Genomic DNA, 27,675 nt, shown 5'->3' with positions numbered 1-27,675 from the left:
TCATTTCCCAGAGTCCATCACTGCCGGACAGAACCCTCGAGCAGGATCTCCTTTTCTCGCAGGCTGCACCGAGCCGCAGCTGCTTGCAACTTATGTCTGATGAGGGAGTTGCAGAGAGGAAGCAACTAAAGCAGAAGTGGGTTCCCTTGAAGATGGAGCAGCAGCAGCTTCTGCATCCTAAGTGCTTCTAATTGCCGGGCGACAGGTGTCTCTGTTGTCCTCGTTCTCGCCCCTCCTTGGATGTGAGCCTGTGCTCGACTCCCCCGAGAGGGTCCTTTCTTAAAATGAGTCTGTGGGTCCGGGTGGGGGTCTTAGGCGCTCTAGCTTCCTTCGCGCACAGGAGGCTGAGAGCCCGGGCCGAACCGAGCGGCAAGGGCGGCCAGCACCCTGGCGAAGACCAGCCGGAGCTGAAATTGGTGCTGGTTCTCTTTCGGCACGGCGCACGCACACCTCTCCGGCCCATTCCCGATGTAGCGCAGGTGAGTCCGGGCTGCAGAATAAGATGGAAGACCCGGTTAAGCTTTGTAAAGTGGGGCGGAGGCAGGGGAAGTGGACAAGAAGGGGAACACCCCAGCTGCATAGAACGGCATAGAAGCCATTGGCTAAATGGAAGGGGGGATTCCCTTGACATCACCCAGGTTCAATCTCAAAACCATAAAGGGGGGTGGGAATCCCTTGCACAAGTCCCATGAATTTCTCCTTCTCTCTTGGCTGCCCTGGTACCAGGTTATAACAAGCAGTGATTTTTTTTAAAGTAATTGCAACAAATCAGCTTTAGAAAGCTTCACTTGTACATGATCCAATTATCTTTATAGTAGCACAGAAAACCGTTTTAGTGTACAATATTGGACACTAAAATTTATTGTACACTGAAATGGGCTCTAGTGGGGGCGGGAGGGGGGGGAGAGCCGGTTGGGAATGCCCTTTCCCCCAGGAGTATATCCCCTCATGCTGTCATCTGGTATGCCAAGGGAGTAACCGCAAATGATAACAATTCATATACCATTCTTCTCTCAATGACTGAGAGAAAGGTGGAAAGGCAAGAAAACAGCATATCAAAACGTTTTCAAAACATCCTCAAGAAGTTGTGATTAATGCGCTTGATTCCTCCCCTCACCTATCATTCAGCAAATCTTCCATTTATAGATACAATCTTAGTGCAATAGCTTTTTATTGGTGTCTTGTTACTGGGCGAAAGCGAAAGTTATGTCAAAGTTCATTGCTTTGTATTATGTTAAACTCTGGCTATTAAATATTAGCTATATTTAAGCAAATATAATCTACATTCCTGTTTGAGAGAAAAGAGAAGTATAAGTATCTAAATAAATGTGTCCATATTGCAAATGTGAGATTAAAATGAGAGCCCTGTTCTCTAGTGAGTTTTTAAAATTATAGACAAAAAGTAATAAAACAGAAAAGAGCGACCCAAATCAACTCATAATTACAATTAGTTCTGAAGATTAAGAGATGAAACCACGTTATACATATGTAAAAAACAAGAAATACCACTTCTAGCTATTCTTAATTTAACTTCAGATAATTCCAGATGTCTAAAGAACACTGATGAAAGACTTATAACTTTCTAAATTTGTTCTCACAAAATAAAAGTTGGATTATCATTTTTCATAATATGAGTAATCATTTGTCTGGTGGTTGTGGGTCTTCCGGGCTGTGTGGCCATGGTCTGGTAGATCTTTTTCCTAATGTTTCACCTGCATCTGTGGCTGGCATCTTCAGAGAGAAGTCAGTTACACACTGTGTCCAGCGAAAAGGGAATGAGTAGTGGGGCATAGATTGTCCATGTCCCAGGGTGGGGAACCAATCAGTAAGCGTTTGGGTGGAACTTGCTATGCAAAGGTGTGGTTGAGAAGTGGCTTTTTTCTGGTCACTTTCCTTGTTCAGTTCAGTGGAGGCTTTTTTCCTCTGAGACACTTTTCTTGGTTACTGACTTTCCTTGATTCCTTTAACTGTAACTAGAGCCAACAGTCACCTATTGCAGTCTTGGTAACAGTGGAAATGCACAAGCAGTGCATGTTAGACTAGGGCAGTGATGGCGAACTTATGGCACGGGTGCCTGAGGTGGCACTTGGAGCCCTCTCTGTGGGCATGCGCACACATTCATCATGTGGGGGGCGCAAAATCACACACATACACGCACACACATCTGGACTGACCTGGGCCACTGAGCACAACGTGCTCGCACCGCAGTGAGCAGGGAGGACTCGGCTGGCGGGCCTGGTGCCTGTGCTCTGGGTGGCTGCTGCCTGGGGGTGGGGGGAGGCGCAGAGGAGGCAGAGATGCTAGAGAGGCACAGAGCGGTGCGCATGGGACTTGCTGGAGGCTAGAGCAGGCTGGCCCCTGCTCGAGCAGGTGGGGCTGAGGAAGGAGGAGCCAACTGTTTTTTTTCTAAACTAAAACCTCAGCATTCTGGTTAAATTGCCGGGTTGGCACTTTGTGATAAATAAGTGGGGTTTGGGTTGCAATTTGGGCACTCAGTCTCAAAAAGGTTCACCATCACTGGACTAGGGCAAGGAAGGTTTGAATTCAAATCTTGCACTTGGCTGTGACTAACTCAAACTAATGCACTTATTACTAATTCTTTATCTTATTGCATCTTTATTCTGCTCTTTATCTTGTGAACTATGTGGTTCTCCCATCCTTTGAGGTCAATTAGGCTGAGAGATTGGCCTAAGGTGACTCAGACGTCCCTAAGTCTGAATGGGGAATTTGTACTCTTACTTGGGTGCTGTGTGGTTTCCGGGCTGTATGGCCGTGTTCTAGCAGCATTCTCTCCTGACGTTTCGCCTGCGTCTGTGGCTGGCATCTTCAGAGGATCTGATGTTGGGAAAGCAAGTGGAGTATCTGAATAGAAGTATCTTGGCCTTTGTTTCTTTTGTCTATGGCAGGGGTCCCCAAACTTTTTAAACAGGGGGCCAGTTCACTGTCCCTCAGACTGTTGGAGGGCCGGACTAAAAAAAACTATGAACAAATTCCTATGCACAAATGATTGTAAAATGTTTGATTTCACCTTTCAGCCTTTCTGTCATGGTCTATTTTTAGAACAGTGACCAAAGTATGTCAAATACAGGGTGGGCTCCAAATATTGTTGGGGAGGCTGTGGAATACCTTCCCCTGTAAAAAAAAAAAAGCAGAATCCTTTCCTAATGAAGCATCTCTGCCATCTAACCTCCAGGGATTAAATATCTTCCTGGGTTCTTCCCTCTAACAACCGGTGAGCGATTCCACCAGTCACTAGCTGGTACTGATGCCAGTGGGAGGAGGCAGAACCGAAAGCCTGAGAGCAACACATACGGAGTAGCCGGAAGAGGGAAGAGGTGGAGCAGGAGTTGTCTGCGTGTAAGGTTTCCAACTCTGAAACCAGAAAATTCATATGGAGCCACAGGGTGCCATCCCATGTAATTGCAATCAACTTAGCCCGTTGGGAGCTGGTTCCTCCTCTCCCTCGAGCCCCACTGCACATGCCGAATGGAGCATACTGCGGCGCCATGCCTGGCGAGGCCTAAATACCTTCAGGGGGCCACATTTGGCCCCAGACAGAAGGCCGTTAGGGATCCCTGAACCATGTTCATCCTGTGTTTGTAGACTGGTTTGACACAGTCTTGACCCTAGTATTTTCAACACTAGCAGCCAAGTTCTGTTCATCGCGATCCAGTGGTTCCCCTTGATGTATGTGGTGAAAACTGATAAGTGGCTTGCGACAACTCGACAATCTACCCATAGACTCCATCTAAGAAAAATTTTCAGCAGATGCTCGTTCATGCAAGCGGTGATAAGAGGGATCCTTTAGCTCAGGGGTAGGGAACCTGCGGCTCTCCAGATGTTCAGGAACTACAATTCCCATCAGCCCCTACAATTCCCATCAGCCTTCTGTCGAAGCATTGGCTACTATCCCGCTGACAGAGTGGCCCTGGATGGGACTTGCTGGTTTACTGAACATGCGAGAGCCTCGAGGCCCCTCGGCATCTCTGCTTTGCAGAGTTCATCGATACCATGGGTGCTGCATTGCGCCCATATAGGAACTACCTCAACGCAGCGACAGACACGATCAAAGAACACGACGGCACTGGAGACTATGTTGCAGGCAGGACGTCACAGCTTTCGTGAAACATGGCGATAAAACCAGGCCTGGACATTACAGAATATTATTTGAAAAAAACAGAAATTCTGGACACTCTGAAAAGCCACTTCGTCCAGACTACACAGAGAAGCAATTGGAAATCCCTTAAAAGCACATGGGACAATTTTAACAGGAAGAGGAAGAAATCTATGAAAATTTGAACAGAACTTGGCTGCCAGGTGTTGAAAAATACTAGAGGTCAAAGACTGTGTCAAAACCAACTCCACACAAACACAGGATGACCATAGACAAAGAAGGTGTCAAAGGCCAGGATACTTCTATTCAGATGCTCCCACCCAAAGTGAGGACTTTATCTTCACAGGGTTACTCGAGACTATAGTCTCGATATTTCGCCATCTATACTTCTAGTTCAGATCACCCACCAATCCGCTATTGACCTGGTTTGCCGTACTTTGTTACTACTGAGACAAGGTTTCCTCACCCCACCCTGGACACTTCCAACAGATATATACTCCCACTTGCTTTCTGCCAACATCGGATCCTCTGGGGATACCAGCCAGCAGGCCTTGGTAAGCGCGTAAACGGCCAGGAGAAGAATGCTGCTAGAACACGGCCATACAGCCCGGAAACCACACAGCACCCAGGTGATTCCGGCCGTGAAAGCCTTCGACAATACATTGTACTCTTACTGCTTTCATCAGTTTCTTCACAGGGTTATTTTGAGGAGAAAATTGTGTGTGTTTGTATATGTGTAAGCCAGCCATTCTCAACCAGGGTTCCCTGGTACTCTGGGGTGCTGTGAGCATGTCCCAGGGGTACCGTGGCAACACTACCGCCCCATTTTTGTAGGGTGTCCTCCCACGGCACCCAGCAAGGGGACATGTGGAGCTGGCCCATGGGGCAGGGCCTGCCACAGTGAGCCTATCAGCAGCCACCACCACCCCCAGTGCTACCCTTCACCCCTGGGAGGGAAGGTGGGGTGTGTCAATGGCAAGCAGGGGCAATGGGAGGGGAAGGTGGAGTGTGGTGGCAGGAGTACCGTGAGATATGAAGAGTGAGGTCAAGGGTACCCTGACCTCGAAAAAGTTGGGAAACACTGGTGTAAGCTATTCATGTAGTTTCAGACACCATCAAGGAAGAGTGTTGGGGTGGGAGGAGAATCTTGGCAAGACCTCTGGAATTTGTTTACTTTTTTGATAATATTATGTTATGTATCTCATATTATTTGTGTGTATTGTCAGTTATGAATTTTAGCTGATAATTTAGGGATGATGACTCAATGGGGCTTTTAAATTGAAAGAGATGTTTTTGCCATTGTCCTTCCATGGGTTCTGTGAGAACTCAGGACCTTAGCAGGCTTCAATTCCAGTATATATTTCTCTTATGTGTGAGTAGATTTAGGGAATTGAATCTAGTCTCAGGCTCAAAGTCACTCACTCTTAGCCACTCCCATAATTATACAGCTCGGCTGTATATTGTTACCTAGAACAACATTTCTTAAAATGTGTCCATTTCTGCAATACAGTTGGTACCCTACCTCTGTTTGAGTACAAATTTCTGATTTTGTTTAATATTGATGATAAGACTGAATCAGGTGAAGGAAAGTAGCAGGCTAGAGTGAGTGATCCTCTTTTGGCCAGGCCAAAGCTTTCCATTTTTTTCATGAATTATTGAATCCAGTGCTAAGGAGGCTTTTCCGTTTCTGATCATTCAGTTCATGAGTTTTACTAATTTTTTTAAAGTATTTGGTACAAAGGTAGAAATAGCCTGTAGGTTTTGAAGCACATACTGCACCTGAACAGCCATGAGCTACTAACAGCGGATGTATTGGCAAGTATAAACATTTACAGGAAAAGGATGCTAAAGATGCTCTGAAGATGTAGAAAGCTCTATTGAATCTTTCATGTTGAGGCATTCTCTGATTGCAGTGTTTCCAAGGCAAGTGTTCAGCACATGGACTTCTAAAGTTGAGCGTAGTACAACATTGTTTTATGTTTCAGCATGCCTCTTTGTTTATACCATGTTTCCTAAAGGTATGTTAGTCCAGTATAGCCTGCATATTAAAACTAGATACCACTGTTTAATCCAGGGTCCCCAACATAGGACCCACTGGCACTGCTAAGTGGTTATAAAAAATTGGCATGGTCAGCTATGCAGATTTTAAAAAAAACATGCTACTTTGGCACTGTATATCCGCTACTCATAGCTTCAAAAGTCTTCTACTCGATGACTGAAGGTTCAGCTGTGTGTATGAAAGAAAATAGTTTTAAAATACTGTCTTCATTTTTAAAAGCATCCTGTTAGACACAGCTTCAGCCTGAAATGTTGGAAGTATTCCTGTTAGAGTTGAACATAATCTCACTCTGTGTCATTTTGTGGTTGACTCCACCTCCTATAGCAACTATGTTATGTTTGAGCCTGCCATCCGGGATCCCTGATGTAATCTGAACAACCTAATCCTATTGAGAAATAGCTCTCTCCAAGCCCATTAAAATAAACCATTATCTGCATAGGGCTGCTAATTTTTTAAAAACTATTTGAAGCTCATATGTCCTTAAAATAACAAACACACATCCTTTTTTTTAACAGGTGGAATGGGATCCTGCACTCCTGGAGATTCCTGCTGAAACCAAGCTTGACTATGCAGTAACTGATCTAACTGGGGGTCCAAAGCCTTATTCTCCATTTGAAGACCAATATAGCAAGGTTGTGCTGAAGGTGAGAGACCACTTTGATAGATGCATTTTGCTTCAGTGATGTACTACTTAATACAATCTAAGACAACTTCTCTACTTCCAGGGTGGTGTGATTGCTGGCCAGTTAACCAAAGTGGGCATGCAGCAGATGTTTGCCCTGGGGGAACGACTGAGGAAGCATTACATTGAAGACATCCTTTTCCTCTCTCCAGCATTCAAACCTTCGGAGGTCTTGTGAGTCTTTTCTTATGTCAAGCTGTTTCCTAACTGCTTTTTCACTTCCCTTCCCATTATATCACGTTAAGAACCTCCACAGACTTTCTGCAACACAGAGAGCTGCAGGGAGTTTTCTGCCGTGTCCTTCCAGTTTGCACAGAGGTGGTTATCCGCTCTCCTCATGTCCTGTAGGACTCCCTCCCACCCCAGGTTGTTTGCAAACGGACAGCCATGTGTTTTCTCCCTTTCATGTTCTGTCTTTCAGTGTTCGTTCTACTAATATCGTTCGAAACTTGGAATCTACACGATGTTTGCTGGCTGGGCTCTTCCAACAGCTTGAAAGAAGACCAAATGAAGAGCTTCTCCTTATAAACTGCGCTTTGTTTCTGCTGCCACAGATCCTTGTGGCTTTGTTGTTCTCATTGAATTTCTCTTCCTTCACTCCTATCAAATAATTCCCCACCGGCAATTTTTTTAGACCACATCTTCCTGTAGATGAGAAACAGCAATTTTTGAGGATGCCAAGAATCTGTATCGGTTGCCTAGGCCATTTGTTATTATTCACAGTAAAGAAGCTGCCAACGTTGCAAGAAGGTTGTAGCGTAGGAAATGTTTTGTAAAGAGCTAGTGTGGTGTAGCACGTTCTTTGTTTTTCCTCACTAACCCTTGTAGAAAGAGATGTATGTCTTCTACTTTTTACCTTATTCCTTCCTCGTAGAGTTGCAATCTCGGTTTGAATAAGAACAGGATTATCAATTTGGGAAATAGGCAATCTGAAATGAGAGCAAGATCAAGCTAAATTGCAAAGGCTGTTAAGTTACTCACCAAGCATTTGTTCTTGTGCTGAAAATAAATGAATTCAGCTCCTGGCTTGTAGAGTCATTAAGTTAGCATGAACCTACTTTCTAAGTTTAAAACTTCAATTCTAGGTATATTGCACTAAGACAAATCTTATATTATACAGGGCCTATTACCCATTTGCTCAGCAGATGAAGCAGGGAGTCACAGAATTCCTCTTATCCTAATCCATAGAACTATAGCCGAAGCCTGAAACAGGTGAACAGGTAAGCTACTGCCATAAACCTGCTGTGTGTATCAGTACCACTGTGAGGACACATTGCATTGTTTTATCTGTGTTTTGTAAATATATGCATCTTTTAATTCACCCTTCCTCCAGGTTGCTGAGCAGCTGTATCATTTGTTTTCTCCTTTTTACTGCATCCTTGTGAGGCTAGGCTAAGCATGCATGACTGTGGGGCCAGGATATATCAGAATGTCTGTAAGCCACTTTTGGGGTGTCCTGGAAAAGCAGCATATAAATCTAACAAACAGAATCACACCTAAGGTCTGAATTAGTTTACTGTGGCATGAACTTTCAAAACCAACAACCTATTTTCCTGTATGCAAGCAACCACTTGCTTATCAAAGGCAATATTTTTCTATGCAATGTTTTCCCTGCAGGTATCAGCTTGATCTCTACCGCGAGGTGCTTTGCTTGAGGTACTTCCTGCTCTCTAGCTGTCGACATGTAACCCGAGGAAGAAAGATTCCATAGCGGCTTCTTGGCTGAAGCAAATTGGCAAGCTGTGGTGTCCTGCTTTGCCTCCTGTATTCTGTGTGAAACATAGGCAGCTGCAAAAGGCTTTGGAAAAGGCCATGCCAGATTCTGTCATAGCTTCAAATAAAGCTGTCACGGATGTTGCAGGAATTAAGGAGGAATTACCATGGAGGAGGAAAAAGCTGCGTTGGGCCCTTTCTGTGACAGAATAAGTGTATCAAAATAAAAAGGATAAAAATGAAACTGTTAAAAAGCCATCTGGGCATATTTTACACTTCTCATATTTCCTTTTATTAGATAGGCAAATGTTGGTGATAAAAAATGTTCTCGCTTATAGCCACCCACAGTATTCTATGGCAGGGGCGAAACTAGGCAAACTGGAGCCCGGGGACAAAATCTGAGTTTGGTGCACCCCCACCCCCCACCCCCACCCCAGGTATGGGCTGACCACCCCTCCCCACAACTGACCAAAACCAATGATTTTTTTGCACCAGCTGCACCGCCTCCCTCCACCCAGCCAAAACATGCACCGGCTTTCTCACCAACTCTCTTCCTAATTGTATCCTCACGCCAGCCCTATGAGGTGGGTTGTTAGCCTCAGAAAAGAGCTCCAAGCCGGTGCAAAGTGGGAATTAACATTTTAAGCATGTAAATCTCTCACAGAGTCACCCACATCTGAAGGTTTACCAAACAAACATCAGCATCATCTCTCTGGAAATCACCTCCTACCCCAGCAAAACAGGCATGGCTCTCTCCCACCACTTTCCCTAATGTGTCCTCCACAACCTTAACCCTGTAGCAGGGTAGGCTGCTAACCTGAGAAGCAATCAAAGCCAGTGCAAGTGGAAGAGTAGCACCAAGCGTAAAATCTCTCACAAGTCCCCTTCAGGTTTACCAAAGCAAGAGCATCCAGCATCATCTCTCACAAATCACTGCCTCACTTGTATAGAGCAAAACGGGCTTTGCTCCCCTCCACCACTTTTCCTAATTGTGTCCTCACACCAATCCTGTGAGGGTAGGTTGCTAACCTGAGAGACACAGCTCTAAGCCATTGCAGGAGTATAGCACTAAAGCATGTAAATCTCTCTGAAGTCACCCCCCCATCTGAAGGATTGCCAGAAGCAAGCGTCAGCATCACCTTCCAGTTTCCTTGCGCCTTCTGGGTTCCCCTGCTCAGCTTGCCTTTTCCTGTGCCTGCCAGCCCGGCTGCGGGGAGAAGGCTTCTGAATGTCACCATTAGCTTAATTTAAAGGCGATAAAGAGCATGCACCGGTTAGAGGGAGGGCCGAGGCCTCCCCAGTCCTGCTCCTGGGAGCAAAGTGGGACTTCTCCGCCCCTGGACGCCTCAGGCTTCCCGGTACACAGAGTGGGCGAGGGCCTCACGACGAGCACTGGGAGCGGTAAGGCTGCTTCAGTGCACTGCTTTCACAAGGCTTGCTGAATCCCTGGCTGTGTGGGGATCTTTTGGGCGCCCCCTTAAAGCCTCAATGCGAATGCATAACCCGGGGACAAGGGGTACCCCATGTCCCTAGGCAGGAACGCCAGTGTTCTATGGACTAGCCCAGTTATGATCTCATTACATTTCAGAGAGAGGAGGCTTCTTGTAGCATCTTTTAGGACCAAGTTGACATATGTTAACTTAAAAAAAAACTTATGTTCAGAAGAAGAAGAGTTGGATTTATATCCCCCTTTTCTCTCCTGCAAGGAGGCCCAAAAGGGCTTTCAAACTCCTTCCCCCCCCCCCCACACACACACAACAAACACCCTGTGAGGTAGGTGGGGCTAGGAGAGCTCAAAAGAACTGCAACTAGCCCAAGGTCACCCAGCTGGCATGTGTTGGAGTGTACAGGCTAATCTGAATTCCCCAGATAAACCTCTGCAACTCAAGCAGCAGAGCAGGGAATCAAACCCAGTTCCTCAGATTAGAGAACGCCTGCTCTTAACCACTACGCCACTGCTGCTCTGCTGCATGCCAGAAAACAAACTTATCTGCTGCTGGAACACCCCTAGCAGGGTGATTAACTCCTGCAGCATTGGCCAAATGATACCAAACAATACCAAATGCTAAAAACTTCAGTTGGGGGTGGGGGGCACAAGTCACACTCCTTCATTTAATAATATTTAATGTCCTTCCTTCCCAAGGCAACTTTTTTTTTGCAGTTCCTGAAAGCATTTCTTTTTTTCTTTACCAGAGAAAGGATGGCCACCATGTCTTTACAGCCAGGCATTTCTGATGACCTGAAGACAATTAAAGAAAAGATGGGAATCAACAGCGAGAAACAAGTGGATTTTTTTGTCCTGTTTGACAACATATTTGCAGAACAGGTATGCAACACCTGCCTAGAATCAGTGTCTGTAATGTTTTCAAGCATGTGGGAGAAACTGCATTGAAGACAGGAAAGCTCCACAACCATTTAGCTTAACAACTTTCACAATGGAAAATGGCGTGTGAAGAAGGCTGACCGAGGAGATTGTGGCATGAGGAAAACCACTGCTCTGCTTCACTTTAAATTGTTCAGGATTTAGCTGTATTGTAAAGCTTTACTCTGAAGCTCTTAAACTTGGTTAAAGCGAGCATTATGTTCATATGGCTTATGCTTCCACTTTCCTATTCTCGTTTCTCTTCTTCCACCCTCTCTTTTATTCCCATTGTCTACTTTATACCATACAGGATGTTCATAAAACTCTCTGCAAAGGGCTGTGGACCCTATGTAAACAATATTAAACTCCTTCACCCCATGTGGTGGGTTTTTTAATACATGACATCTGAAACACCAGACCAGATCACAAAGAAATCTCCCATGCAGCAGATTACAAAGAAATCTCCCATGCAGTTAACTAGGCCCAATCCTGAAATTCTACTACTGTAGCTGATTTCCTCAGAGATTGGTTATATTAATTCTTCTAGAATTCAGTCAGATCACAGACACTCTAAGCAGGAGCATCACAAGTTGTGATATTAGCAGCTAGGCATTCCTACACCAAATGGATTTCTCCCCCCACCCCACAGCTCGGACACTAAAAAAATTTAACTGGGGCCAGAGAAAAGTCATCATTTCCTTGAGGATTTGCATGCCAGAAATCCCTCATGCAAGTATTGGCCAGGCCTGAGTCTGACTTTTCCCCAGCATAAACTGCAAGTGCCACTTAACACTGTCTTGCAGCTGTGCATTGGAGAAATGTTAGTTACAGAGGGCAGATGGTCTTTCAGAAAATTCTGTCCACCATTACTGGCCTTGTTGAGAAGCTGCATATGCTTTCAACACACCAAATATAGCTTGAAAAGCATCCTTGTAATACAAGCTACTGACTGAACCTGGTTCTGTCAGTAGATCCCATGAGGATGCTTTACCTTTCATGCTTTACCTTTCACAAATCTTATTCTGCACTTTCATTTCTTTCTCTTTTCATATCTCATGGCTGTTTTCCTCATCAGCTTTAATGGTACTACAAAAAATATACTTTTATGGCTTCTACACCAGGGATACCTTTCTGCAGGGAAAGCTGTTAATATTTCCTAAAAGTAGATGAGAAAACACAACTTCAGAAAACATGCTGGGCAGCACAAGGCCTGCGAACCTGGCAGCCACAACCCCATGATGACAAAATTTCCTTGTGGCACTTGGAGTTCTAGTGCAGACCCTACCCAGTACAGGCTCATCTCGATGTAAACATGGGCTCTGTGGAAAGCAGGAGTCAACTCTCATCTGAAGGCTACTTGACAAAGGCAGGGCGAAAGCCTTCAAAGGAAAACACATGGAATGCCTTCAAAGGAAAACACTTGGTAGGCATCAGCTGAGGGTCAGGATGTGGGTGTCTGCCGCCAGGTGAAGAGGGCAGAAGTATAAAAACAGTTTACTTTTTGGGCTCTGGAACTTGATATGGCTCAAACAAGGGGGGTTCTTCTGAGTAATGTTACAGGCTCAGCTGCAATTCCAACCTATCCAATTCCAGTAAAATCCATGTTTTCACTTAATAGCTGCCTACAATATTCAGTGAACTAACCCAGTTGTGATTTCATTACATTTTGGGGTGAGAATGCTTGCTGTAACCAGGCTAAAACATATGGTGTTACTTATATTGTAAGGGTTGTTTTGTGCTCATGTTTCTGTCTGTTCAAGTTTTCATTATGCTTCTCTTTAGGCATCACTCGCCATCTACATTCAGATTGTAAGCTTCTTGAGACAGAGACCTGTCCTTCCTGACTTTTACAGCACAAGGGACAATGTGCATTTGTGTTGCAATAATTTAAGTGGCGCTCCTTATAAACAAACATAAGAGCAGGAAAAATGCACCAAAAAAAAGTCTTAGAAAATGAATTTGTTTGTAAAATTGCCAGAGGAAATGTTTAGGATTTTTCTACTGCACTCCTAAGCAGTCACTGCAGTTTAAGTCCATCAAAGTCAGTGGGCTTAGACTTTGGCAAATCTGCACAAGACTTTACTGTCACAAAGCTCCTGTACCCCAGCCTCCTTGTCAAGTCAGTCCTGTGCATGTTTATGTAGAAATAAATCAAAGCTAGTACAGAAGTGTTCTTAAGTAGCCATGCGTAGTGATTCAACTGCAGTTTTGTTTTGGCAAATCTTGCTAGAATGATAATCACTTTTCTAAAGTACATAATCAAGAAAGAAGCCAAATCAGGAAGTACGATCTAGCAGTCAGAGTTGGATTTCTGTCTCCCCCCGCTCCTCCAAACCCATCTTCCCAAGTTAGAGGGATGTCTAAAAATGAACTCGTGCACCTTGCATTTCCACAAAAATATTTCACCACGCAACACAGGGGGTATCTCAGGAAAGGTAAAAAATGAATCTGGCTCCAAAATTCACATTACATTTTTCAAGATTTTGATCAGCTTCAACACTGAAGTTAGGATTTCTGAGCATGAATATGATCTGTGCTTGATCTTGGATGGTGACCTACTTGCAATCTTGTTTCTTTCAGGTACACAATCTGCCTAGCTGCCCTGTTCTGAAGAATTTTCAGCAAATAATTGAGCAAAGGGCCATTGACTCTCTCCTTTATGTCACAGGACACAATTTAAGGTGAGCAGACCTGTGGGGTGGGGTGTGCAGGGAGAGTGGGATTTGTCAGTGAAGAAGATTATAGTCTAATTTCTGCCAGATGAACACAGCTTCATTTTAGTATTTAGAATACAGGCACTTCACTTAAGCTAGTAGTTTTCTAGCTTATCAATACTCAAGTATAAACTCAAGTCTTACTGTGAACTGCATGTACTCCTGATATTTTTTCCCCCTAGGGAAACTCTTCAGATGTCTGTTGGTCCTCTACTTCATGAACTGCAGAAGAACATTAGAGAGGCAATAGAGCCTTCCTCTGTCAACAGCAAGACCAGGTATATCCTTTTCTCATCAGCAAGAGCTAACTCCACTGTAGATCAAAACAATCCACAAAATGGGCCCAGTTCCAGATAGAATATACACTTTTGCAACCCCCCGAGGAACCTCTGGCTTTGCAGAAAACACTAATTTGTTTTTAAAAATAGAAGTTGTGAGGCTAAAATTCCTAAGCAATGTAATGGTTGTGCATACACTGACCCAAACACCCACCCATTATTTTCTAAAGTTGTTCACAAGACTGATCCTCATAGGAACTGTGGTGCCACGGTAACCCTTCACAACACCAAAGTCCCCACCTCATGTTGTTTTAAAGAAAGGACCTTAAGAGTTTACTGTCCTCTTCAAACAGCATGTGCCACTCAGTGCTGATTCCATGAAACATGCAAGTTAGAGGCCTTAGAAGCCCACAATGCCTTGCTGTTAGTGGTCAATACTAGGGGGAAGTGATGAGTGAAGCAGTGATAAGAACCCCAAGTGTTCCTGTTAACAAAAATGTCCGCCCATAAGGAAAAATGTTAGCAACAGAATACTGCATGTAAATGGAGCTGATGTGATGTGGTAACAGGTCTAGCTGTGCTCATGTAGTTTTTTCTTCCCCTTCAGAAAGCTCATTCTGTATGCTGTTCATGATGTGACCCTCTTGCCACTATTGATGGCTCTCGGGAACTTCAACCATAAATGGCCTCCATATGCTTCTGATGTGACACTGGAACTCTATCAGCTTTCTAGGAACTGGTTTGTACGACTTACCTATAACGGAGAGGTAAGGAATCCATATTGACGCCTCATGCACAAGCACACAGCCTTGGCTGAGCTGTAGTGGATATGGAGAAAGCAAGCTCTGACTTGTGCTTCATTTGATTACCAGGTAGTGTAACAAGTCAAGCAGCCTGCTTAGGTTAGCACATGGAACTACATTATTTTGGGTGCTCTCAACTTTTTTTTTTTTTAAATTAAGCATCTTAGTTCCCTTGAGCAAGTAGTGTTACTCCTACATAATTTTAGTCTCAAGATGCTCTGGAAATGTTTCAAACGTGTTGCTTAAATTTCATTTTGTTTTTCCGCAGGAATTGACTGCAAGAGGCTGCAGAGCTGGTCTCTGCCCCTTGGAGGATTTTCTGAATGCTATTTCGAGTTATAGCACAAATCCCAAGGAATACAATCTGCTTTGCTCCAGATCAGCTGATACTGTAAATGAATAACTAATTCATGATAGTAAAATTATATTCTTACTATGAGTTCCTAAAATATAATGGGAAAAAAGGCATGTTTCTCTCAAGTTAACATTTCAAGCGGCACATTGTGAGCAGGTTTACTACTGAAACCAAGAATGCTCATTCGTCTTGGAAATAGGTTTAGCATCTTCATGGGGTATATCACAGTCCCAAAGCAAAAGCTGATAGTAGTTTATTATTAGTGGAGCATATAATTCTGCTTACCTGAAGGAAATCAGAGGTGCCTTCCACATCAGATGTCCTTTTTGGAGCTTTGCTGCACTTCTATGGCCTTTTATCCCAAAGTTTTAAATACCTTTTTAATGAAGACCTTGATTCATAGTGAATCTAATCCTAGTCTTTTCTATTGTTTCACTATAAAAATTCCATAAAAGAACAAGAACATATACACTTCAAAAGGGAAAGCAAAACTACCATCTGCTCTTGCAAGTGCTGAACCCCAGGATTTTTGGTCACCGTATGATACAACTAACTAGACTGACTGTGGTATTGTAAACACTCGTAAAGAACCACTTCGATGAAAAAGGACAAACCCTAATGCTGAATTTCCTGCACTACTATGGAACTTAATGTAGAAAAGAAAATTCAGCACAAAGGGTATTCCTTGTGATAATTTCAAAATTAGCCACACGGACCTTTAGGCATAACTTACATTTGGTTCCAAACCTCTTCACAGTCATGTTTTTAAAAGTTCTAGCTAGGACATATCATTATACCTGTATATATAAAAATGGAACCATGCGTTTGTTGCTTCGAGAATAACCCCGCACCTGTTGGCCCAAATGCTCTGAAAATTTCAGACACTTACTCATTCCCCCGACTGTGTTCACTCTCACGTACCTCACATTGTCTCAGGACAACACACCTGAGCTACAGGTAAAGACATTTTTTTTCCAGGCGCACCAGCGCTGCATGAAGCTGCCTGTGTGTGTAACTGGCACCCCTTAGAATGTTAAAGGGCTTCAGATGGTAGCAGATATGAGCAACAATAGAAAACAGTACATAGGCAATAACTTCGAATGGACGGCACACCCATTAACACGCGTTTGCCGTGTGAGACATCAGGTGGGGTTCCCCCCCTCACATGCAGGTACCTTTCACTCTCTGTGCTCTCCACCCACTACTACCACACAACACACCTACTCTCATACACATTCAGCAGAGGGAGACGGAAGGGACGGAGGGGGAGGCATGCGTGGGAAGAGAAGTGAGGGAGGGGACAGAGAGTGAGGTGGCATGCAAGGGAGGGGAGGGAGGGGGCACAGCATCTGGATATGACCCACCCACTCTAGCAAAGGGAAAGGAGAGGGAGGTAGGGGGAGGGGTGCCATGCAAGGGAAGAGAAGTGGGGGAGGATGCGGTCACACACATCAATGACATCACACAGTATCAGCCTGCACATTTCCATGAATACGTACTGCTGGCCTCTACAATTGATTTGCTCCTACTGTTCCTTTCCCATTTCACCACAATAAGCCACAGCAATGCGTGGCCAGGCCCCGCTAGTTTTAAATATGTTTAGCCACACAAAAGAAAATAGCTCAACCAAGTAGCATTACTGTTTGTTTTTTTTGACACAGGTTAGAGCTCAGTTTGAAATGATAAACAAGAAAGACACACAGAGCCGTTTTCAACTAGGATTGAGACGTAGTACAATTAGCTATGGGCACCTAGAAAGATGTTTTTACTTGCATTTAATTATAGTACTTGGTAGCAATCATGGTTGTTGTTGGGAAATGGGCAATATGACCTTAATATGACCAACTAAAAGCTGTTAAGTATGAAAAATGAGCATTAAGTGGGGGTTCTAAAAGGCTGCTTCTTGCAATGGGTAGAAGCAGTTGTAAATTTGGCACATGTTGAGTCAGAGAACTGTGCAGATCCAGGCCCCAGAAATGACAGCTACTCCAAATGAAAGTATCCATGCAAGTGGAAATGGTACTACTGCCTCTAAACATGGCCCGTTTGTGCAGTATTCCCCCACCCCACCCATTTCCTTTTAATGCAGCCAATTAGTCTAGAAAGCAGTCAGGAAGTAACTCTTCATTTGAAAGATATTAGGTGTCAATGTTCAAACATACCATAGAAATTCAGGAGATTTACTGATGTGAATTGAAAATGGAAGCAAAATCCTCAAGGAAGTCACCATGTGTTGGACTGAGGTAACTGTTCCCCAGACAATAGCTACATATTTATCCGAGCAACGTGGTACAGCGGATTTTGTGCACACAGGAATCTCAATTTGCCAACAGTTCCTCCAATTGTGAAGAGCCTTAATGTTTTTGGATACTGAGCACAAGATGTTTTCCACAAATAATTCGTTATTCCTATTTGTTGGTTTTTTGAAAGATGGCAGTTATGAAGCTTGCAATTCATAAATGCTACAAACGCTCCCTGGTCAGACACACCTGGTCAATTCAAATTTCTCCAAAGGCATCTATATCAGTGGTGAATCACTGCAAGAGCACAAGACAGTGCACGTTTGTACAAACTAGTCACTTTTCAGTGGGACTGTTCTAGCACAAACCGATTACAGAGATACACGAGCCAAGCTTGAACATGCACCAGGAGTTACCTCCCATTGCTAACCTTTCACTCAAATGAAATTATTTCACATACTGCTGCCCAGCTATTTTATATCCGCTGGCATAAAATATGTTTGGAAACAACCCAAAGATGGGGCAACACTGGGTTTGCAATAACAGAGAAAGGAACTGGTTCTCATTTTTTGTAAGAAACAATATATTTTATTTTTCTGACACCACAGCCCTGGCAAGTGGTTTTGTACCAAATTTAATGGAGGTTACACAGAGAACGTTTTACGCTGGGGAACAAAAAAAAATAGCCACAAAAAAAGTCAGGGTAACTTTTAGTGTCTGTTCCACTCCCACATTAAAGTCACTTGGGGGGATTCTAAGAAAAGGAGACTAAGAAACAGTAAGACGACTGTAGAATGTAACAGTGTCCAAGTCCAGCCCCTTCCTGAAAGTGGCAACACTCCCAGCACGAGAAGTGGCTCTCCTAGATTTACTCCCCAAAATAATACAAGGTATTGCAGCTGCCAGAGGAGGAGGAGACAGTAACGGTTGGGGAGAACCGAGATTTTTTTAAGAGTGGGAGGGAGAGACAAAAGGTGCTGGACAGCACTCCATAATTTTTGAAAAATATGTCCTTAACTTATTTCTTTTAAAAGTTTCCCCCTCATTGAACTTAAGTTCCTTTTGTGCTTTTCATTAATACTCTGCTCTGAGGTCGTAGTTTGGTTTTTCTATACATTGGAGTTGAAGGAAAATAGTCCAAAGTTCTGAAGATGGATTTTCCATCTAAAAGTAAACAGCCTCTCACCCCAAAGACTAAAGTCTCTGCTAAAATCCCTTTTACAATATAGTACAGTACACAAAAATAACCCCCCCAAAATAACCAAGAGTTCTGGGAGAAGCCAGTCCAAAGGACGTAAACATACAGAGAATGGTGCAACTTGTGACAAATGGCAATTCTCAAAATACAGCTACAGATTCTCAAAGCAGGTGCCATCACAGGATACCCAAGTACACAAAAATAATTTTTAAAAAATAAATCTTAAAAAAACAACCTGTTAAAATGAATTCATTTGTTTTCAGGTAATTCCATACATTCGAGATTTCCCAAAGCATCCTCCGGTCTGTTATCACCTATTGCATGGCAAACTGTGCTCCTGGAGCTCTCAGGCAGCCCCTAGGACCTGGAATCTCATCTCAATAAGGATCAGAACCATCCAGTCTTATGTAGCAGCTTAAAACATCATATTCCCTGGGTTTCCAGGGCCTTGGCTAAATCCTCCCATTCCTACATCAGCAGCCATACCCCGGGGTCTCATCTGTGGAGGGATCATGATGTTCTGTTGGGGGCCGATCATGCCCTGCATGGACATCATCATACCAGGTGAACCCACAGGTCCTGGGTGGCTGTACAGCCCGGCAGGAGCTCGGTCCTTGCCTGGAATCATACCCACTGGATTGCTCATTAAAGTGGGCTGGCCAGGAATTGCTGTTTGTGCTGGTGACATCATTCGATGGTGAGGACCCATCATGCCTTGTTGCAGAAAGCCAGGTGGTCTCATTGGATTATGGCCTGGCATGGATGATGCTGTTCCCAGAGGAATATCAGGAGTTCCCACTGGCCCTGGGCCTCCCATGCCAGGTAATGCCAGCCCCATTCTTGGATTCTGTTCTCCCATCATTCCCTGCATGTGAGAAAATCCAGGACCAACACCCTGTGGTTGCTTACGGCCTGGCACTTCCCCACGAGGGAAATACTGTAGTGTCTGGCTAGGCTTCTCTGATGGAATAATCCTGGACAGGTCAAATTCTGGTATTCCAGTGGCTCCAGGGCGAATTACTTCCTGCAGCTCTGGATCAGTAAAAACTGAAGGCATGTTGTTTCCTAGAACAGTGAAAGAATCCGGTCCACCAGGACCTCCAGACTTGCAAAGTGCTAGATCCGTTGAACTTTGGGGCATATTGGTGGGACGCCCCAAAGGTCCTTCACCATGGAAGGTCATTCCAGCTGGAAAGTTGCCTTGTCCTCCACTAGGTCCATTATGGGGAAATGGTACCTGCTGTGGAGGGGACTGTACTGGAGGAAACCCCTGTGGAAAGCCCAAGCGTCCTTGAGGTACCATTGGAGAATCTTGGGAACCGTGGCCCATCATTGAATTATGTGACAACAGGCCAGGTCCCACAGGGACGCCATGAGGAGGTATACTGGGTCCCATAGCATTTGGAGAGGGCATCTGGTTACTATGAGATAGAGGCTGAGTCATTCCCATTGGGCTTAGTGTTGGCATCGGTCCTGCCTGGTTGGGACCAGAAACACGAGGATTCTGGGAGTTAATGCCCATTCCTGGAAAGAACAGAAAAAAAATCAAGTTTAGAAAAATGGCCAATGAAAATACAAAAGCTTTTTATAATGCAACATAGCCGCTCTTTTTTCAGAAATTGCAGCTACCCAAACTTTGCTTCATGATGGCAACTCACTAGAAATCCTGCATAATACACCGTATCAGAATACTGCTATGCTTAACTTTTCTCTCATGCTAAGTTTGTCACAAATGCCATGTTGATTGTGCTGTAGAGAATGGCTTTTTATGCTGCTGAATGTACCACAACAGCACTGTTCCAGTGTTAATTTTTCTTCCAAGGAATCCCTTACCATATCGTAGAGGATTTCAAGGTACATTTTGCAATGCATGCTTTTCACACAGAATAGGGATATACTTATTGCTCTGATTGCTGATTATCACCCATTACTGATCTGTTACTACATACTATAGAGTAAGATCAATAATGGCAGGCAAGTCATCTATCACGAGACATCATTTGTTGCTAAATACAACAAAGTAGAAACACAATGGAATTCACTTACTCCAGAGTGAAAAATGACGCTTGCTTATTCCTTGTCTTTTTGCATACAAAAAAGAAACTGAGAAAGATTTGTGGGCAAAGCCTGCAGGGGTAAGTGTCCAAGAATGAAGATGCTAAAGCTAAAGCACAATAGTCATTTACTTTCCTGTCAAGGGACCAGCTCCATGCTACAGGGCAGCTAAGAAAGTCAGCAAGTTCCAATAGCAGCGCTAAAGGACTATTCAACCTGTTTTCCCTCTCTCATCTTTTCCAACTCCTGCTTGAAAAGGGAGGATGCCTATATAAAACACAAGATAACAGAGGCTCATTCCGCACACGCAAAATAATGCACTTTCAAGCTGCTTTCACAACTGTTTTTGCCATTCCGCACAGCTTCAAAGAGCCCTGAAAGCAGCTTGAAAGTGCATTATTCTGCGTGTGCAGAATGAGCCAGAGCTCCAGAGATATAACTGCACTAGAATCTCATAAAAGTATACATACTTGCTCTTTCAAACTAATCCCAGCACTTTTTTTACTTCAGAAGAAAGAGGCCCAATGGCATTCAAGTAAACATGTTTAAAAGCATAACAAATTTTAAGTTTCCTTTAAACAAACCAGGAAAAGCCAAGTCATGATCCGAAAAAGAGAACTGTGGGTGCCTCTACTTCCCTTAATAGAACCAATTCCTGGATATTCATAGACAAAGGACAATCATCACAAGTCCTACAGAACTGAACAGATTCATATATTGGAACTAGCTCGTTTGTCTATAACGAAAGACAAAACACAACCACACAAAGAGGCTCCAGGAGACATATTCTGCTCTCCTTAGTTGTAAGCACTGTTGGAAAGTGCTTGCAACAAAGGTTGGAAAGGTAAGTAAACACGGAAAAAGCAAGAGTAGGCTATTAACTAGTTTTCAGAAACGTCTCCTATTAAATCCTCAATTAATTAAAACTTTTCAAAATCCCAACTTAGCACACTGCTAACTGAAGCTTGGTCAAATATTGGGAGAATCTGCTCTTCACACCTTGATTCCAGCAGCTCTATTTTAGTAAGCCAGAGTTCACAAAGCTGGATAAATTATTCACCACAGGGAATTAAGTTGAATGCAAGGAATTAAGAATTTTATCTTCTCCTCCTATCATAGCTATTCTCAGTGGCTACAAATGCGAACCGTGTGTTACAGGCCCCATCCCTCTGGAACTTGTTTTTTACCAGATAGATTGTTCATTGGTGGCAAGTTGGGGGAACGTGCTGGAGGAGAGTCGTCGTCTGAGGAGGCTACAGTCTTGATAGCATCATGGTACAGCGGTGTAGAGCTAGGCATGGCAAACTTGGACATCCGAGACATCATGATGGAGAGAGGATTCTGAGACAGGGTAGGTTCTGGAGGCATTGTGTATGGACTGCTAGAAGGAAGATTCCCAGGAAGGGTCACTGGAGCAGCCTGGCTAACCGTTGAGGGGGGTGCGCCACCTAAATGAAATATATTCAAGTTAATGATTAAGGTCCAGATTTTCACCTAGAATGTGATAGGAGAATCATCAAGGGCTTATGCACATAGCAACTTTCTGAACTCCAAACGAGGTGCTGCTGTTTCCATTTGAGGTTGTTTTATACAAATTCATGTTATTGGTTAACCCAGTGCTGATGAAAGGAGCTCTCCAAGGTCTTTCGCAGCTCTGCTACCCACACTCCTTGTATGCTGAAGGTTCCTGCTGAGGTGCAGTAATTGCCACAGGAACCTTTAACATGCACAGCTTGCAAGCGACCACTGAGCAACAGCTGTTCTAAATGGCCTGTACTTGTGTCAAAGTGCTGACTTTCCAATAAACTGCTTTCTTACTATGGAGCTTCACAAATAAAACCTTGATCCAGGATTCTATTCATCTGCATATACACGTGGAAGAATAACCCCCTTCTGACCATGATCTACTTCAGACAGAAGGCTGTCTACATCAGGCCCACTTCTCTGGGCCCAACAAAGACTCCAAGGCAGGGGTCCCCAAACTACGGCCCGGGGGCCAAATGTGGCCCCTCAGAGAGGCATTATCGTCTGGCCAGGGGCATGGCTGGTGATGGCTCCCCTGGTAGATCACCGGAACGGTGAGGGGCCCCCTTGGCTACGCGCATCTGGGCCCCAGGAGGCCGATGGCAGCGAAGTGAAGGGGGAGGTCAGTGGTGGAACTCCCTTTACAGCGCCTCATTAGCCAAACACAGGGTAAGGTCACGACAAAGAGCTAAGGTAAGGAACAATCTCTGCAGAACCAGTAAAGAGCCAGACGTATGTTCCGCAGGAGTTTCCCAAGAGCGCAGACTGGGATTAGGACTATCAAAAATGGCGGACACTGACTTTTTGACCTGGCTGATGCTGCCTGTGGCGTTTTTCAATCTATCAAAAATGGAAAATATTTTCACAGACTTCTCGAATCCTATTCGGTGCTGCCTGTGGCCTTTCAGTTTTAAATTTGTGGACAATTACCCCTTCTTACACCTCAATCAGGAAATAGCTGCAATAGGAAATGCGAAATAAGCAAGTATAGTTGATTTCTTTTTATATGTTGCTAGCTTAGTTAGCTCCTTTTGTATACTGTTAGACAGTGTAGTTAGTTCCTTCTGTAACATTGTTAGGGAGTGCAGGTTGAATTGATGTAGTATTACTAGATTGACTCTTGCAGCAGTTATAGTTAGCGTGAAGTAGGACTAGATGGCCCCATCCAACTCGTATGTTCTCATGCCAGGCTTTAAATGTGAAAGAGCCAATCACTTTTGTCATCAGTAAGTTTTCTACGAAACATGAGCCAAGTTTATTCAGCAATACAATCATTGCAGACTTTAGCTGTCAAGCAAAGCTGTTTTCCCTCTGAAGCCTATGTCTTGAAAATAAGATTTCACTGAAGTTTTGTTAGAGTGGAATTACAACCCTCTAAATTAATATGACAAAGAAAGGACTAACAAGACTGATAGCATTAAATGCCAACTCTGAATCTAACTTATCATCCAGAATCAGATTATTACCTGAGATAGAATTTCTCTAATGTGTCAAGTGGATGGCTCACCATTCACAAAAACAATATAACCAGGCCACCCCAAGCTATTTTGCAGGAAATCAGAAAAATATGACTTTTAAAACATTATAAAAATGTAAAAATCCAAAACTTGGCTAGTTGAGGCCTGTGTGTGCTTCAGAAGGGAGGTTTTTTTTCCTAAACTATTTCTCTCCTCCCTGGCAATTCCTTGTAGACCCCCAACTGGTTTTATTCCCACTATTTCCAGTGTATTTTTTTAAATTTGATTAAGCTTTTATACCCTCCCATCCCCGAAGGGCTCTGGGTGGTGCACAGATAAAAATAGTAATAAAAACAATCAACAGTTAAGGCAGCGATAAAAGCTACAAATTTAAATTATGTAGTACATCACAATAAATGGCATAGTTGGCGTCCAATATTCCAGATTAAAATTCCCCCTCCCCCGAAAAAGGGAGGCATGGTGAGTCACAGTGTAGGCTCAACTGTTGAACTTGCTCTTGAAATCACACATTTACTCAAACTAAAATAATGACACATGGTACTTTGACAGACTTTAAACATTGTAACAGAAAAATGCTGGAAAGTTCCCTCAGACACCTTGGTTCAGAGGTGGAAGAATATGTGCCCTTTTCGGTGGTTTAAGCCTGCAATTGCAGTGATCACTCTGAAGCACTAGTCGGCAGTACAGCCCAACAGTTGACATGGTTGCCTTCCTAATTCTTGGAATAATGTGATTTCACAGACTGAAGAGCTCCCAAGGCTGGCTCCATCAAACAATTGTATGCAAACACTGCACACTGGGGACTTGTTTTATTAGAACCTTGCAGGAGGAAAAAAGCCAGTTGCCTTTAAGCTATAAATCTGGAAGATTAACTAGGACTTGAAATTCTGCAGGGCATCTTAAACCCTGTGAATCAAGATAAGGGACTACATTTTTTGGAAAGGCAAAATCTACGCAGAACCCAGCCAGCATCTGCAATCAAACAATCAAGAAGCATGCCAACCCAAAATCAATTTTTAGCTTCCTCCCAAAAGGGATTTTTGAAGCTAAGCAAGAAGGCAGAGAATTTACCGGAAGCCATTTCCCACCTAAACTGTTTAATGATAATATTCTTTCCCCACCTGCTCCACCCCGACTCTGCAGTCTTGTTTATTTTCTCCAGTTCAATTGGCAATTGTCCTTATTTTATAAACCTGCTACCTTAACAGGAATTTCCACAGCACAAAACTGTCGAAAGATTCAACTAATGATATTAACAGTTTAAAAATCTAATATACTACTCGCCAGCTCTACTTAGAAGTTAAGGAATGAACAGCCCCTCTTGGACACTGTTAAATGCATCTTCAATAAAAGTACCATTTATCATCTATTTCAGACTATATAGGACTTTTTACTGTAGAATGTAAATGAATGTAAACGCAAGTCTAGGAAGACTGATGTTTGTACAATTATTTTTTGTGTGGTTTAAGACAACTCATATATCACTCAATACTTTTGCTCCACTTTTTTTAGTAGGTCCGTGGTGGCGAATCTATGGCACACCAGATGTTCATGGACTACAATTCCCATCAGTCTCTGCCAGGATGGCCAATTGGCTGATGGGAATTGTACTCCATGAACATCTGGAGTGCCATAGATTCGCCACCACTGTAGTAGGTGATGGCTTTTCATACAGTTCCTCTATACTAGAAGCAATAGGACTCCTAAATTTCTGAATTTCAAGTTATTATTGAAGTCACAACAGCCTTTAAATAGTAGCAACCCATTGCCCAAAAAAATACATAGGAGGAAAAACTAACCTGACTCAACATTCCCCATCATGGCTGGTGAAGACATGGCAAGAGATGCTTTGTGGTTAGGGGGGATTCCAGGACTCGGCAACGGAGGCTTTGGAGACGAAGTCCACCCTGGAGAAGGTGCAGGGAGGGATGGAGACTTGAGATGGACAGGAGAAGCAGCAGCAGACCCCATAACAGGAGGAGATTTGATTGAAGCTGCAGCAGCAGCAGGACCTGTAAGTATCCCTGCCAGTTGGGATGGTGTCTGAGGAGATTTGAGATTCCCAGAGGGTGAACCCAGCATTGGAGATTGGACCTGCCGCATTGTGGGGGATTTCAGTGGATTTATGCCCGGTGAATGGACCTGGGTGGCACCAGAGACGTCCAAGGGCTTGCGGCCAAGGTTGCGTTGAACAGGAGGAGCTGTGTTGAGGCTGTTCGGGTTACTGGAAGGGTTCAGAGGTAGCGGTGGCATGTGGCTAAGCCGGTTGTTAGTCCTTTGGTCAGGCCCTATTTGCTCTCTGTGATTCCGAAGACTGACTGCTGGGCCCTGAGGCATTGGATGGAAAGGTCTTGGGCCCATTCCATACTCCTGCTGTGGATGGTCACCAAATGGCAAAGGTACCATTTTCTGCTGAGAGGGGAGCATTTCTGAGACACCTTGGCGCATTTTCATCATTTCCTCTGGGCCCACTCCAGCTTCCCTCATCTTTTGAGGTATCATTGGTGGGTTAGAACTCATGTTAACATTCAGATTCACGTCCCCCTTCATGCTACCAGGGCCCATCCCAAATTCCAAGTCCCGACCAGCAGCCATCTGAGGTGGCATTCCTTTTGCAAAGTCTCCCCTGGAGGGGCTCATTGATCCTTCAACTGGCATACGTGGAAAAATGGGGTTATTGCCAGGCTCCATGTGTCTTTGAGGGGGAATCATCCGGTTCATTTCCATTCCAGGCCTGATCCCTTCTATGCTCATACCAGGGGGTAGTCCCAGCTGCTTCTCAGCTAACTGCTGCTGAAACATATCCTCAGGCAATCCCTGAGGATTTGGAAACCGTTCCCCTCGACCAGGACCACTAAACACCCCCTGACCAGGAGGGAAGTTTCGGCCATCTGGAATTTTTGGCACATCTTCTGGCCAAGGAACACTTGAAAGCCCAGGTCTAGTTGTGGCATTTGGGACATTGGGACCCTCTATGTCAGGATTTATCATTCCAGGAAATCCAGGCAGACGCATCTGACTGCCAGGCACATTGGGATGGGGGGCCATGCCCCTCAGGGGCAATGAATGGGACATAGTCATGCCATCAGAAAAGGCCTCTGGCCCACCAGGTCCCCAGCCCTCACCTGGAGTGATCTGGTATGGTGGTGGGGGACCTCTGACTAACCCTCGTGGTCCATGCTGGTGAACCATCATATCCTGCAAGGAACATTGCTGTACAACCTGTTCTTGCTTCCTTCTCTTTTCCTCATAGAACTCCTGTTGAAGCTTCAGCCAGGCCACCTGTTCAGGAGTCATGTGGTCCAAGTGGTCTGGTCCTATAGGGCCAGGCTGGGGGTTCATGGATGGTGGCCCAACTTCATCCGGTGAGAAGGGCATGTCTCTGTGCCCTTGGGGGCCAAAGGGAACCCCTCCTTCAGTCCGTGGCCCCGGCCCTTTACCTAAACTTTGGGACTGAGCCATCATTGCTTGTATTGGCCCTTCAGACTTCTTTTGGGGTCCATCCAATACTCCTGAATTTGGCTGAGGCCCCCCAGGTTGTCCTCCGGTGAACTCTTTCTCATCTGGAAAAAGCATGCGCTGAATATCTCGTAGAGTCTGCAGTGAACGTTCTCTATGTTCCAGCTGTTCTTGGGACAATCCATCTGGATTTTCACCCATATTTTGTGGGTCCCCTCCAGATACCTGCTGGTTGGGACCTTTAGGGTCTGTTGTGGAACTATTACTCCCCTGAGATATTGGACTTACAGCTCGATTATTGGGGGTTGAAGTCTGCCCAAATCCTTCAGTTTGCAGAGGTGTGGAATTTGCAGGACTTCCTGCAGACATTACTTTATTTTCTAACCCAGGATTGTCCTGGTCAATAGGACAAGGAGGACCAGTAGATTTGGGTGCTGGTGCTGGAACTGGAATGGGCGGAGTCTGCTGCATTTTGGCATTCTGGGGTGGAGTCTGCTCTTGAGAAACTGGAAGCTGCGACTGAGCCTGGGGCTTTGTATCATTTCGGAGTGGTGGAATCTGAGTGTTCTGGGGGAGGAAAAATACATTTCAACTGGCTCTAGTTAACAGAATAAAACAACAGGTGATGAACACACAAGGAA

The 27,675-nt window shown here is 44.3% G+C and overlaps 2 protein-coding genes across 8 annotated transcripts in view; one reads left to right on the top strand and one right to left on the bottom strand.

The window, feature by feature from the left end:
- The first annotated feature begins 18 nt into the window (after positions 1-18).
- ACP6 (acid phosphatase 6, lysophosphatidic) lies at positions 19-15,193 on the top strand. The gene is given in 10 exon segments (XM_048495170.1): positions 19-479; positions 6,689-6,817; positions 6,899-7,029; positions 7,277-7,393; positions 8,010-8,075; positions 10,762-10,894; positions 13,511-13,611; positions 13,827-13,922; positions 14,530-14,689; positions 14,994-15,193. Coding segments are annotated over 10 exon segments (1,263 nt in total). The 5' UTR covers positions 19-284; the 3' UTR covers positions 15,129-15,193.
- A 2,689-nt stretch (positions 15,194-17,882) lies between these two features.
- BCL9 (BCL9 transcription coactivator) overlaps positions 17,883-27,675 on the bottom strand; it is a 115,533-nt gene continuing 105,740 nt past the window's right edge. For all 7 annotated transcript variants that reach the window (XM_048495162.1, XM_048495166.1, XM_048495164.1 and 4 more), the window contains 3 exons: positions 25,375-27,601; positions 21,761-22,021; positions 17,883-20,042 (listed from right to left, as the gene is read on the bottom strand). In XM_048495162.1, the coding sequence (XP_048351119.1) occupies positions 18,934-20,042; positions 21,761-22,021; positions 25,375-27,601 (3,597 nt within the window). In that variant the 3' untranslated portion in view covers positions 17,883-18,933. The remainder of the gene's footprint in view (positions 20,043-21,760; positions 22,022-25,374; positions 27,602-27,675) is intronic.

Source organism: Sphaerodactylus townsendi, linkage group LG04, assembly GCF_021028975.2.
Source record: "Sphaerodactylus townsendi isolate TG3544 linkage group LG04, MPM_Stown_v2.3, whole genome shotgun sequence".
In the NCBI taxonomy this organism is placed as follows: domain Eukaryota; kingdom Metazoa; phylum Chordata; class Lepidosauria; order Squamata; family Sphaerodactylidae; genus Sphaerodactylus; species Sphaerodactylus townsendi.
Note: the sequence above shows the minus strand (reverse complement) of the source record. Positions and strands in the feature narration are given on the sequence as shown.